The following is a 12295-nucleotide window of genomic DNA, read 5'->3' on the forward strand; positions in this document are numbered from 1 at the left end:
CACTAGTCCCAATTAGTATGAGGCTCAGAATATTCTAGTTCCTTCGGATCTCGCAGAGCCCTTCCTTCTCTGAGTCTTGGTTCTCCTCGTCATAAAGAGGGGGATGGACTAGGCGAGACTGGGTCCCTTGCCTCTGCAGCAATTCGTGACCCTCATTCTACTTGATGGGCTTGATGTTTGGGGTCCCTTCGCACCCGACAGCTGAACCCCCTGTGCCTCACTGTGGCCCTGTCCCTGCAGGGATCTCAGTGTGGACGCCGGCTTGAGTTCTGCTCAGTTCCAGGTGCGGCCCGTCCCTCAGCACTATCAGCATTACCTAGCAACTCTTCGAATGCACCATTTTCCCCGAAACTCCTCCTCCACACAGATGGTGAGTGAGAGGCTTTGCCAGGCGACTGAGTCTTCTGCCGCCTATTGGTGCCAGTGGCGGGCTGAGGCCTGCGGCTCTGTGCCCCGCGCCCAGGCAGGTCCGCTGCCACGCTTCCCTCCCAGCTCCCAGTCCCAATCAGGCTTGAAGGGGAAAGAAGGGAAAGCTGCTGGGCCAGAAGCTAGCACTGCTGGAAGGAGGGGTGGGGGTGCTGGGGCAGGGGCAAGGGGCAGTGTGGCAGGCTGTGGTCTGGGGGGGCTGGGGGTAGGAGTGAGTGAGGATGGGGGGTGGTTGGGGGAAAGGCTCAGGGCTAAGAACAAGCAGGGTAGTCCCCCAACCGCCATATGACCTCATTTAGGGTGGGCGCCTCCCTGGGCTCTGGTTTTACTGATCTGTGAAATGGGACGAAGACACCTGGTGTGGGAACATAAGAGACCCCAGAGGTGGCCTTTAGGGCTGCCTGCTGGTTTGGGGCGGCCTCGAGTAGAGCATAGGCCTTCAGCACTGCAGGGGCGGGGACTGGGGGAGGATCAGGTTGGGTTTGGGGGCCTTTGTGTTCCTGGCATCCCAAGCTTCATGATGCTTCATGAATGAAGGTGAAGTGAATCCGTTAAGGCAGCTGAAGACGGACTGAAAATCTTATTTCCGGACATCTTCTGCACGCTGCTGCCCTCGAGTGTTAGTTCTGCCCTTCCGGTACTGCCTTTGCCCTTTAACCACCCAGCACCTCAGTCTCGTCACTTGTAAAGTGAGAGCTAGGATGCGTCCATCTCAGAAGCCTGGTTGGCTCTGAAGTTCTAAGGCTCGCGTATGAAGTACCACACCCTAGGACTAAAACCTTGTGTTTGCTGAGAACTCAGTGCATTCCAGGCACCGTTCTAAGCACTGTAGGTTCCATTGCTCCGTCATGCTTGACTCTTTGCGACCCCATAGCCCACCAGGCTCCCTCTGTCCATGGAATTTGCTAGGCAAGAATACTGGAGTGGGTTGCTATTTCCTACTCCAGGGGATCTTCCCAACCCAGGGATCACTCCACAGGAAAGGTTTTATCCCTATTTTACAGATGGGCAAACTGAGGCCCAGAGAGGTTAAGTCCAGGATCATGCAGGAGTAAGCTGAAGAGCTCTGACTCACAGTGAGTGAGGTAGGGCCATGCCAGGAAAGGGTCAGATCCTGTTTTTCTTTGAAATTTTGATATTTTTGTTCATTATGGACTTTTTGGTATTACTTTGATTTTTGAATATTACATTAAAGTACTATTTCTCTTGGTTACTGAGTCATTCAATTTTGTGCCCTCGCTTGTCCCACCCTAGTCTGGGCAGCTCAGTGCAGAGGGGAAGAGAGTGAATTTTGCCATCTGACTGCCTGGGTTTGAAACCATGGTTATGTCACTTCATTTGTTCGCATCTCATTTACCCTATCGGTAAAATGGGGATAGTAATTGTGCCCACGTGACAGATCAGGTGGGATAATTCAGTTAGTCATGAGAAGGGCTTCAAACAGGGCCTGCCATGAAATAAATGCCCAATCAGATTAGTTTGTTACTTTACTGATTTTGTGATTCTTTCTGGGGCTTGGTTCTTGGTGAGCAGAAAAGACAAGAGGAGGAAAGAAAACGCTTCTCTTCCCTTACCTGCAGCACCTCAGGTTGCGCTGACTGGCAGCTACGGGAGGGGGAATCAGAAGCTGGGCTCCCGGAGCCTGGAATCCTGTCTGAGACATTTTCTCCCAAACAGGTCGTCCACGAAATCCGAAACTACCCCTACCCTCAGCTTCACTTCCTTGCTCTCCAGGGACTGAACCCCAGCAGACACACCTCCGCTGTGCGGGAGAGCTATGAGGTACGCCCTGCCCCTCTGTCTGGGGGGAACCCTCCCATTCCGCCTGGTTCCCGCTGGGTTGGTGGAGACCCCACCATCTCCTGTCCCTCCCTCTCTGGTGGGGGAGGCATAGGTGGTGGTGGGGAGCCTCAGGGTTAAGTGTAGGAGGGAAAAGAAGAGTAGAGATCTCTCGGTCTTTAAGCCTCTGACAAGTTAGTTCTCCCCATGTGAATCTTTGCTGACGTCTCCCAGTGCCCCCTGCCTTATCGTGTGTGCATCTGTGTGTCTGCACCTGTGGAGTGCACGCATGCACAAGTTTTCTCTTTGTAGGAGCTGCTGCAGCTTGAGGACAGGCTGGGAAACGTGACTCGGGGAGCAGTGCAGAACACCATCGAGAGGTTCACCTTCCCCCACAAGTACAAGAAGGTACGCTGGCCGGCAGGTCAGCCTGCAGAGTTGGGAGGTGGGGGTGGGGAGTGGTCTAGTTGATGCTGGTGCAGTTTAAAATCTAGAGGAAGCTCTGCCTCCTTTCCATGGCCTTCTCTGGCACCTCTGCCGGTGTGATCAGAAGGGCTGATGGCGGTGTCTCATTGGTACAGGAGGGGAGCTGGGTGCACGTGTGTGTGTGTGTGTGTGTGGACTTGTGAGTAGTGTGCTGGGTGGGTGTACAGGTAGATGAATGTGTGTATCTGAATGTGGGGGGCCAACGGAGCTCCAGCACTGGAGGCTAAGGTTTGCCTTAGAAAAGACTCCAAGTCCAGACTCACCTGCGGACAGATGGGAGGCTAAGGCTTCAGACTGTAGGTTTCCAGTCCTCAGTGAGTGTCAGGCTCACCTGGACCACTTTTAAAGCCACAGAGTCACAGGCTCTACCCTAAGCCTGCAGAGGAAGACTCTCCAGGGCTATTTCTTGGGAATCTGGAGTAGGATTAGAGCCCAGGAATTGAAGTTAATTCAATAAATAAAAAATTTGGAAGCAACTGAGATGTTTTTCAATAAGGAAATAGATAAACTGTGGTACATGTGTATATTCCATGATTTAAAAAAAATATTCAGTCATGAATAGATGTCATACAGAAAATATATATTAAATGCATATTACTAAGTGAAAAAAGTTGGCTTGAAAAGGCTGCATACTGTATGATTCCAAATGTACAGCATTCTAGAAAAGGAAGACTGGACTGTAAAAAGATCCACTGTTGCCGAGGGCTCTGGGGGAGGAATAAACAAATAAACAGGTGGTTCACAAGGGATTTGCAGTGCGGTAAAACTATTTTCTTATGTTACTGTAATGGTGGGCACGGGACACTGCATTTGTCAAAACCTTAAGAACTCTAATGTAAACCAATGGACTTTATTAATGGTGAGGTATTACTCTCGGTTCATCAATTGTAACAAATACACCAACTAATGCAAGATATCAGTCTGGCAAACTGTGTGCATTTTGAGAGGGGAAGGGATGGAACAGGCTGTATTTTCTGCTTAGTTTTCATATAAACTAACACGACTCTATGAAATGAAGTCTGCTATGAAAACAAATAGATAGTTATTTAAATTTAGAAATTAAAAGCTTGACAAACACTGAGAATCTTGGAGCTGGAAAATGCTCGTGCTGGTCAAGCTGGAGCCCGTCTTCACCCGCTCAGGAGGTTCTAGGCTGCAGTGGTTGCGAGCACTAGGTGCTGGAGTCAGTTTTAAATTTCAGTTTTACTACTGTCTTTGGGCTGCTATAACAAAATACTATCTGCTTGGTGGCTTGGTGGCACTTATTTCTGATGGTTTTGGAGCCTGGGAAATCAAGACCAAGGCACTGGCCGACTTGATTCTTAGAGAGGGCACTCTTCCTGTCTGGCAGGTGGCTCACTTCTTGGTCTGTCCTCACGTGGCAGAAAGGAGGCTCTGGTGTCTTTTTCTCTTATAAGGGCACCAATCCCATCATGGGGAACCCACCCTCATGAATTCATCTAGACCTAATTACTGCCCAGAGCCTCATCTCCATCACATTGGAAGGGTGGTTAGGGCTTCAGCATATGAATATGGGGTGGAAAGAGAAACATTCAGACCATAACCACTAGTTATAGCTGTGTGACTCTGGACAGCTTACTTGGCATTTCTGGCCCTTCTCTTGCCCTTTTTAATGTAAAATGGGAAAGATATATTAGTAGCTGCCATAGAGCGGCTCTGGGGATTCAGTGGGACAGTGTGTATACACAGCCCAGCCCTGCCTGTACCTGCTGAGAGCTTGGGAGTGAGGAGCTGCTCTTACCTTGAGAGCAGGCTCGCTCACTCTAGGCTTGCCCAGAACCCATGGTGTCAATGTCAAAGACCATGACCCTTGGCCTGTGCAGCTTCTCTTGGAGGCACTGGATTTATCCATCAGTGATTCCAACCAACATCTATAACACACCTATTATGTGTCAGTCATGCATAGCATGTTAATAGGGGACGTGACAAACATAGACAGCATATTAAAAAGCAGAGACATTAGTTTGCTGACAAATGTTTGTCTAGCCAAAGCTATGGTTTTTCCAGTAGTCATGTATGAATGTGAGAGTTGGCCTATAAAGAAGACTGAGTGCCAAAGAATTGATGCTTTTAACTGTGGTGCTGGAAAAGACTCCTGAGAGTTGCTTGGACTGCAAGGAGATCCAAACAGTCAATTCTAAAGGAAATCAATCCTGAATGTTCATTGGAAGGACTGATGCTAAAACTGAAGCTCTAATACTTTGGCTGCCTGATGCAAAGATCTGACTCATTAGAAAAGACCCTGATGCTGGGAAAGATTGAAGGTGGGAGGAGAAGGGAACGAGAGAGGATGAAATGGTTGCATGGCATCCCCGACTCAATGGATATGAGTTTGAGCAAGCTCTGGGAGACGATGAAAGACAGGGAAGTCTGGCATGCTGCAGTCCAGGGGGTCGCAAAGAGTCAGACATGACTGAGTGACTGAACAAGAACAAAGAGGAAATGACAGTATTTCAGTAATTAAGGGGGCCACTGGCATGGAGAAAATGACCATTCATTGGTGGGAGAGCTTGAATGGAGAAGAACGTGGAAGGGAGAAAGGTGTGTTCAGGAGCCCAGGAACAACTTCTACCTTCGTGACCAGGGTGGCCTCACTTACACCAGACTGCACACTTCATTTGCCATCACTTCAACAGGTTGAGAGGAGATAAGGAAAAGAACAAATGCTAAGAATGAAAAGGAAAAATGAACTGAGCCAATGAGATAACGAGTTGAGCTAAGAAAGTATAAGAATAAAAGGAGAATTAGGGGAATAAAATATTTTATTTATTTATTTATTTATTTATTTTTGCTGTTTTGGTTTTGCCATACATTGACATGAATCCCCCACAGGTGTACATGAGTTCCCAACCCTGAACCCCCCCTCCCATCACCCTCCCCATATCATCAAATATCAAAAATATTTTAAAATAAAGAATAAGAAGAATTAAAAATGCAAAATGATAGCATTTAAAACCCTTTAAAATATTTTAAAAAGCTTAAAAAATTTAAACTCAGTAAAATAAAATAAAACAGAAAAGGATATTTTAAAATAGTAATAATGATAAGAATAATTAAAATATAGTCTAAAAAGAAAATACAGAGAAATAAGAATTAGGAAAAGATATGAAAACAACATACAAAATTAATCTCAGTAACATCAAAGTAAAAAGGGAATGTTAATGAAAATGAGAAAGTAAGGGTAAAAGAGATAAAATAAATATTAAATTTAGAATGCTGAAGAAAGTTACAGTTAAGATAAAAGTTTCATAGACAATGAAAAGAGAAGACAAAAACCAGAAGACCTAAAAGATTAAAAATACAAAAGAAGAAATAGGATAACATTTGAAAAGAGACAATAGTTTAAAGAAATATAGATTAAACATAGCAAAACAAAGTAGGAATATTAAGTTAAAATTATTAACTATAAAAAGGAAATCCTGAATAATGATGGGAGAAGACAATAGAAAATAGTCTCCATGGTATTCTTTTATGGAACTCTCTTTTCTAAAAGGGTTGACTAAAAGAAGGCCACTCCTCCAGCAAACACAGCTGGGTTTTAGGCAGGCAGATGATCATAACTCCATTCATAATCCAAACCCACGACAACTGTATGAGACTATGGATGTAATTCTGATTTTCTGGATTATGGCCAAGAGTAAACTTATTGCATATAGGGCACAGGGAAGCTGAGATCAGAAGGCATCGATTTTCTTGTATGTCCTAATGAGGCTACGCAATTCCCTAGACGGCTTCAGACTCCAGAACTGAGGATCAGGAACCAGACTGTGGAGACCTGGAATTTAGGCCTGGCCCCAAGATCAGAGTCATTCTCTGGGTGGTCTTTATCTCGTGACACTTCAGATTTTTCTCTTGGCTAAATGATCTTTAAGTCTGCTTATCCCTGGAGAAGGGAGAGAAGTGAAGTGAAAGTTGCTCAGTCGTGTCTGACTCTTTGCAACCCCATGGACTATACAGTCCATGGAATTCTCCAGGCCAGAATACTGGAGTGGGTAGCATTTCCCTTCTCCGGGAGATCTTCCCAACCCAGGGATCAAACCCAGGCCTCTCACATTGCAGGTGGATTTTTTTACCAGCTGAGCCACCAGGGAAGCCCCAGCATACCAGAGTGGATAGCCTATCCCTTCTCCAGGGGTTCTTCTCAACCCAGGAATCGAACCAGGGTCTCCTGCACTGCAGGTGGATTCTTTACCAGCTGAGCTACCAGGGAAGGAGCTAGTTTTATTCCCATGGGTGTTATCAGAATGTTCTACTGTTTGACATGGAGATGGGGACAAGAAAGTGGGCTGACTTCATTCACTGATTAGATTCCTTCCTCCCCAGAATATTTTTTTTAAGCACCAATGATATGCCTTGTACTTGACAAAGTGTTCAGTTCAGTTCAGTCACTCAGCTGTGTCCGACTCTTTGCGTCCCCATGAATCGCAGCACGCCAGGCCTCCCTGTCCATCACCAACTCCCGGAGTTCACTCAGACTCACGTCCATCGAGTCCGTGATGCCATCCAGCCATCTCATCCTCTGTCGTCCCCTTCTCCTCCTGCCCCCAATCCCTCCCAGCATCAGAGTCTTTTCCAACGAGTCAACTCTTTGCATGAAGTGGCCAGACTACTGGAGTTTCAGCTTTAGCATCATTCCTTCCAAAGAAATCCCAGGGTTGATCTCCTTCAGAATGGACTGGTTGGATCTCCTTGCAGTCCAAGGGACTCTCAAGAGTCTTCTCCAACACCACAGTTCAAAAGCATCAATTCTTCAGTGCTCAGCCTTCTTCATAGTCCAACTCTCACATCCATACATGACCACAGGAAAAACCATAGCCTTGACTAGACGGACCTTAGTCGGCAAAGTAATGTCTCTGCTTTTGATATGCTGTCTAGGTTGGTCATAACTTTTCTTCCAAGGAGTAAATGTGCACTGAACCTAAAGAAGGATGAGCCATGGTCCAATAGTAGTTGTTGTTGTACAGTCCCTAAGTCATGTCTGGCTCTTTCCAACTCCATGGACTGCAGCATGCCAAGCTTCCCTGTCCTTCACTATCTCCCAGAGCTTGCTTAAATTCATGTCCATTGAGTCGGTGATGTTATCTAACCATCTCATCCTCTGTCACCCTCTTCTCCTTTTGCCTTCAATCTTTCCCAGAATCAGGGTCTTTTCCAATGAGCCAGTTCTTCGCATCTGGTGGCCAAAGTATTGGAGCTTCAGCTTCAACATCAGTCCTTCCAATGACTATTCAGGGTTGATTTCCTTTAGGATCGACTGGTTTGATCTCCTTGCTGTCCAAGCAACTCTGAAGAGTCTTCTCCAACACCACAGTTCAAAAGCATCAATTCTTCAGCACTCAGTCTTCTTTATGGTCCAGCTCTCACATCCATACATGGGTACTGGAAAAACCACAATTTTGACTATATGCACCTTTGTCGGCAAAGTGATATCTCTGCTTTTTAGTACACTGTCTAAGTTTGTCATAGCTTTTCTTCCAAGGAGCAAGCATCTTTTAATTTCATGGCTATAGCCACTGTCCACAGTGGTTTTGGAGCCCAAGAAAATAAAATCTGTCACTGCTTCCACTTTTTCCTCTTATATTTGCTATAAAGTGATGGGCCTGGATGCCATGATCTTAGTTTTTTGAATGCTGAGTTTCAAGGCAGCTTTTTCAAATACTTAGCATAGAATTTAAAACAAGACAATTAAAGTTAACAAGTATAAACAGAGTGCCTATATGCTGGCTAATGTGATATTGAAACTAGTGCTTAACTTATCCTTTTTTCTAATTAATAGCTTTTAAAAATTGAAGTATGGTTGATTTACAATGTTGTGTTAGTTTCTGGTGCACAGTGGAACTAGTACCTATTTTAAAGGAACTTTCTGGGTAGGCAGAGGGATCCAACAACATAAAATAAGCATGGTATGAAAATTAAGAGGTAAAGCCCAGTTTGCCTTCATCTAGTAATGAATGAATAACTGAATAGACATTAGCTGAGGGAAGCAGAGGAAGGAAGGGAGAAAGTGGAGGGAGAAATGTGGAGGCAAGGATCTAGGTTGGAGAGAATGTACGGAGGAGTGGACAGTGTGAGGGGACCAGAAAGGGGGCAGCTGTTTATGCACAAGCCATAGATTTGCCAAGGGTGATTCATTAGGCACCCAATTCCGTTCCAGACTCTATGCCCTTAAGACTGCATTAAGCTTATACCCTGGACATAATTTGCCTGGAACAACAAGAATAAGATTCGTTTGGTTTCTTCCACATTCTGTTTTCTGCACCAAGGAGAGGGTGTGGGGAGGAGGCAGGGAGAAGAGTCTGGGAAGCACACAGAAGTCTAGGTGTTAAGAAACGACACAAAACAAAACAAAGCCTGCTGCTACTGCTGCTAAGTCGCTTCAGTCGTGTCCGGCTCTGTGCGACCCCACAGATGGCAGCCCACCAGGCTCCTCCATCCCTGGGATTCTCCAGAGATGGATACTGGAATGGGTTGCCATTTCCTTCTCCAATGCACGCATGCATGCTAAGCCGCTTCAGTCGTGTCCGACTCTGTGCGACCCCATGGACAGCAGCCCGCCAGGCTCCTCTGTCCACAGGATTCTCCAGGCAAGAACACTGGAGTGGATTGCCATGTCCTTCTCCAAAAACAAAGTCTAGGTGTTACTTAAGAACTTCAAAAGTGACTGACACACAGGGAAAGGAGGCTGAAAGGCAGAGGGGGAAGTGCTGTGGATGAAAGGCAATAGCCACCACCACGTGAGTCGGCTTCAGGTAACAGATGCTCTCCTCTGCTTCTCACAGCGAAGACCCCAGGATGGGAAGGGCAAGAAGGAGGAGGGGGAGGAGTCAGACACCGATGAGAAATGCACGATCTGCCTGTCTCTGCTGGAAGATGGAGAAGATGTGAGGTGGGGGCGCGGCTCCTTGGGTCTCCCGTCCTCCTTCCTGGGGCTGATCCAGTCCTTTGCCGCATGTCGGGGTGGGGGGAGTGCTTGCTTGTTTGCCTGTGCACATGCGTGAGTGTGCGAGAGTGCGCAGTGTGCTCCGTGGTGATCCTAGGAAGGTGGAGTGTGGAACATTCTGGATGTGTAGTGCCCATTGTGTGGACACCCAGACACCAAGCTAAGAGAGCAGAGGGGCATTTGGCCTGGATGGATCTCAGATTAAGTCCTGGCTTCGAGTTGGAGGGCCAGGAGGAGGGGGGTCTTGGGACTCTCCTTCCTGTCATGCATTCCCATCCCAGCCACAAGCTCACTCCATGGCAGGGCCCCAAGACTCTTTGGGTGTGAGTCTTCTGGTTCCCCGAGTAGTTGGTTTCCCTCAGCTCCTGGCTCAGTGCAGGACCCTTCCCCTTGACCATTGCTCCCACTTACCCTTCCCTCTTCCAGGCGCCTCCCCTGTATGCATCTCTTTCATCAACTGTGTGTGGACCAGTGGCTCGCCATGAGCAAGAAATGCCCCATCTGCCGAGTGGACATTGAGACACAACTGGGAGCCGACAGCTGAGGGAGGAATCAGCCAGTGGACACCCCATTTTCCTTCACCAGGTCCCCCCACGGCCATAGCCCTTGCAGCCAAACTTTGCCTTCTGAGCCATTTGATGTAGAGGAAAAGCCTGCAAGCACATTTTTGTGGAAAGAGGAGTTGGTGGTAATCCGTATCCGAGGAAAGGAGGGGGTGGGGGGAGGCCCGCCCATGCAGAGTGGTGACTGCCCCGTCCCTCCGTCCGTCCATCCGTCATCCGTCCGCCTGCTGCGCGGGAGGGAGGGAGCTGGCGTTGCCCGGAACAGGGGTGGGAAGGGGGGGCCACGCTGCTGAGAGTCTAGAGGCGGTCTTGCAGGTCCCAGCTGACAGCCCGGCCCCTCGATCCTGTCCTTCAAAGGATTGTATATATACCTCTCGACCACGTAGAAACCATGTAGGGGTCTCTAGCTATTTCTGTGGATGGCAGCCAGAGCATGTTAGCTTCAGAAAAAAAACGTCCTGTGTGGTGCTCCAGTCATCTGTGGTGGACATGTCGCTGTTACCGAATCCGCACCAAATATTTCTCATTGAGTTTCTTGTTTTGGTGCCTGACTGAACCAACCAACGACAGCCCAAAATCTTCCCGTCTTTACGAGAGAAAAGAAAAAAAAAACAACAAAAAAAAACGCATCAAAGGTGAAAAAAAAAAGAGCCAAATTCTGTTTACGGTAAAAAAGGATGATTTTTTTTTTCACCCAGGTTGGGAGGCGGGAGGGGGTCCTGGTTTTGTTTTTGTCTTTTTTCTTGGCTTTTGTTTTTCTCATGTTTACAAGCGCACGGAGTGAGCATGGAGGGGGCATGTGAGAAGGCAGTGGGGACTGGAGACGGAGCAGATGGGGGCCTTAGATGGGCCTCTCAGGGGCTCAGCCAGGCTTGGGAAGGCAGCGTTTGAGTGGGTGAAAGGCATAAATCTGTCTTGAAGGAGGGCTCCCCACTTCCAGAGCCCATCTACTTAGCTCCAGCCATCCCCCACCCCCTCCCAGTCCCACACTGAACCAGGAGGGGTTCAGTTAGAGCTGCCCCAGGCTGCTCGGAGCCAGGATAGCCCTGCTCACGCCAGCTTCTTCCTTTGGCTGTGCTCAGACCCCGCCACAAAGAGGCAATGTGGCCACTGCCTCCCTAATGCAAAGAATTAATCAGATGTTAAAGGTCAAGTAGCACAGATGATGGACACTTAGATTTGGCCAAAGTGCTCTCAGCTAGCATGTGCAGGCTGAGGTCAAACGTGCGGACCTTGAGGAGGATCTTGAGCTTCTATCACGGATGTCTTGAATCCTGATCGAGTCCCTCAGAGAGGACCCTGGCCCTGACACCACCTTGGTGGGTTTGGGAGGCCCTCGTCTCTAGCCCTTTCTCTGACTCTTTGATAACCTTGGGCAAGTCTCTTTTTCTGTGCCTCAGTTTCCTTCTTCTTACAGTGGGGAGAAGAAACAGTGTATGTGTTTCCACTTCCTCTACCTCACCAAGGTGTTGGGAGGAGTACGGCTATCTGCCTGATGACTTCTGTGCTCTCTCCTGGGAACCTCCTTGGGATTGAGGGATGGGGTGGTGGGAGACAAGACCTGGAAGTTCCCAGTGACGTCATACCTGGACTGTAAGCTCCCCGACGCCAAGATGTTTCCTCCCTGGCTGCTGTCTTTCTGAACTGCTCCACATTTTTTTTTTTCTTTCTGAATTTCAAAGGGAGCAGAGAGAAAGGAGGACAGGAGAATGGAGATGGGAGAGTCTACCAACTTCCAATCCCAAGCCAACTTTCTTTGTCCATATGTGGAAAACACCAGCTCAGCTGGAATTCTGCTCCCTTCCTCTGCCCCTGCCTCTGGCTCCTTCTCTGCCTCTTGGGTACTGCCCTTCAAGCCTCCCCCTCCCCTTACTTACCCTATGTCCCAGTCTCAATGGCTTTATATCAGTGAGATAGGACTAAGGGGGACAGATATTTATCACATATATGAAGATCATCCTTCAGGTTAAGAAAATTTGAGTCTGCATTGTTGCTGCAAAGGGTAGAACCAGGATCAATGAGTGAAAATGATGGGGAGGCTTGAGATAGAACTTTCTGGCATATGTGGAGGTGTCAGGCA

At 47.8% G+C, this 12295-nt stretch overlaps 1 protein-coding gene across 1 annotated transcript in view; it reads left to right on the forward strand.

Annotated features, from left to right (window-relative positions):
* The window catches only part of ARK2C (arkadia (RNF111) C-terminal like ring finger ubiquitin ligase 2C), a 107313-nt gene extending 97117 nt beyond the window's left edge, over positions 1-10196 (forward strand). The window contains exons 4-8 of the mRNA XM_052660589.1: positions 241-370; positions 2104-2208; positions 2518-2613; positions 9492-9598; positions 10079-10196. Of these exons, the coding sequence (XP_052516549.1) occupies positions 241-370; positions 2104-2208; positions 2518-2613; positions 9492-9598; positions 10079-10196 (556 nt within the window). The remainder of the gene's footprint in view (positions 1-240; positions 371-2103; positions 2209-2517; positions 2614-9491; positions 9599-10078) is intronic.
* Positions 10197-12295: the final 2099 nt, after the last annotated feature.

This window comes from Budorcas taxicolor, chromosome 22, assembly GCF_023091745.1.
Source record: "Budorcas taxicolor isolate Tak-1 chromosome 22, Takin1.1, whole genome shotgun sequence".
In the NCBI taxonomy this organism is placed as follows: Eukaryota; Metazoa; Chordata; class Mammalia; order Artiodactyla; family Bovidae; genus Budorcas; species Budorcas taxicolor.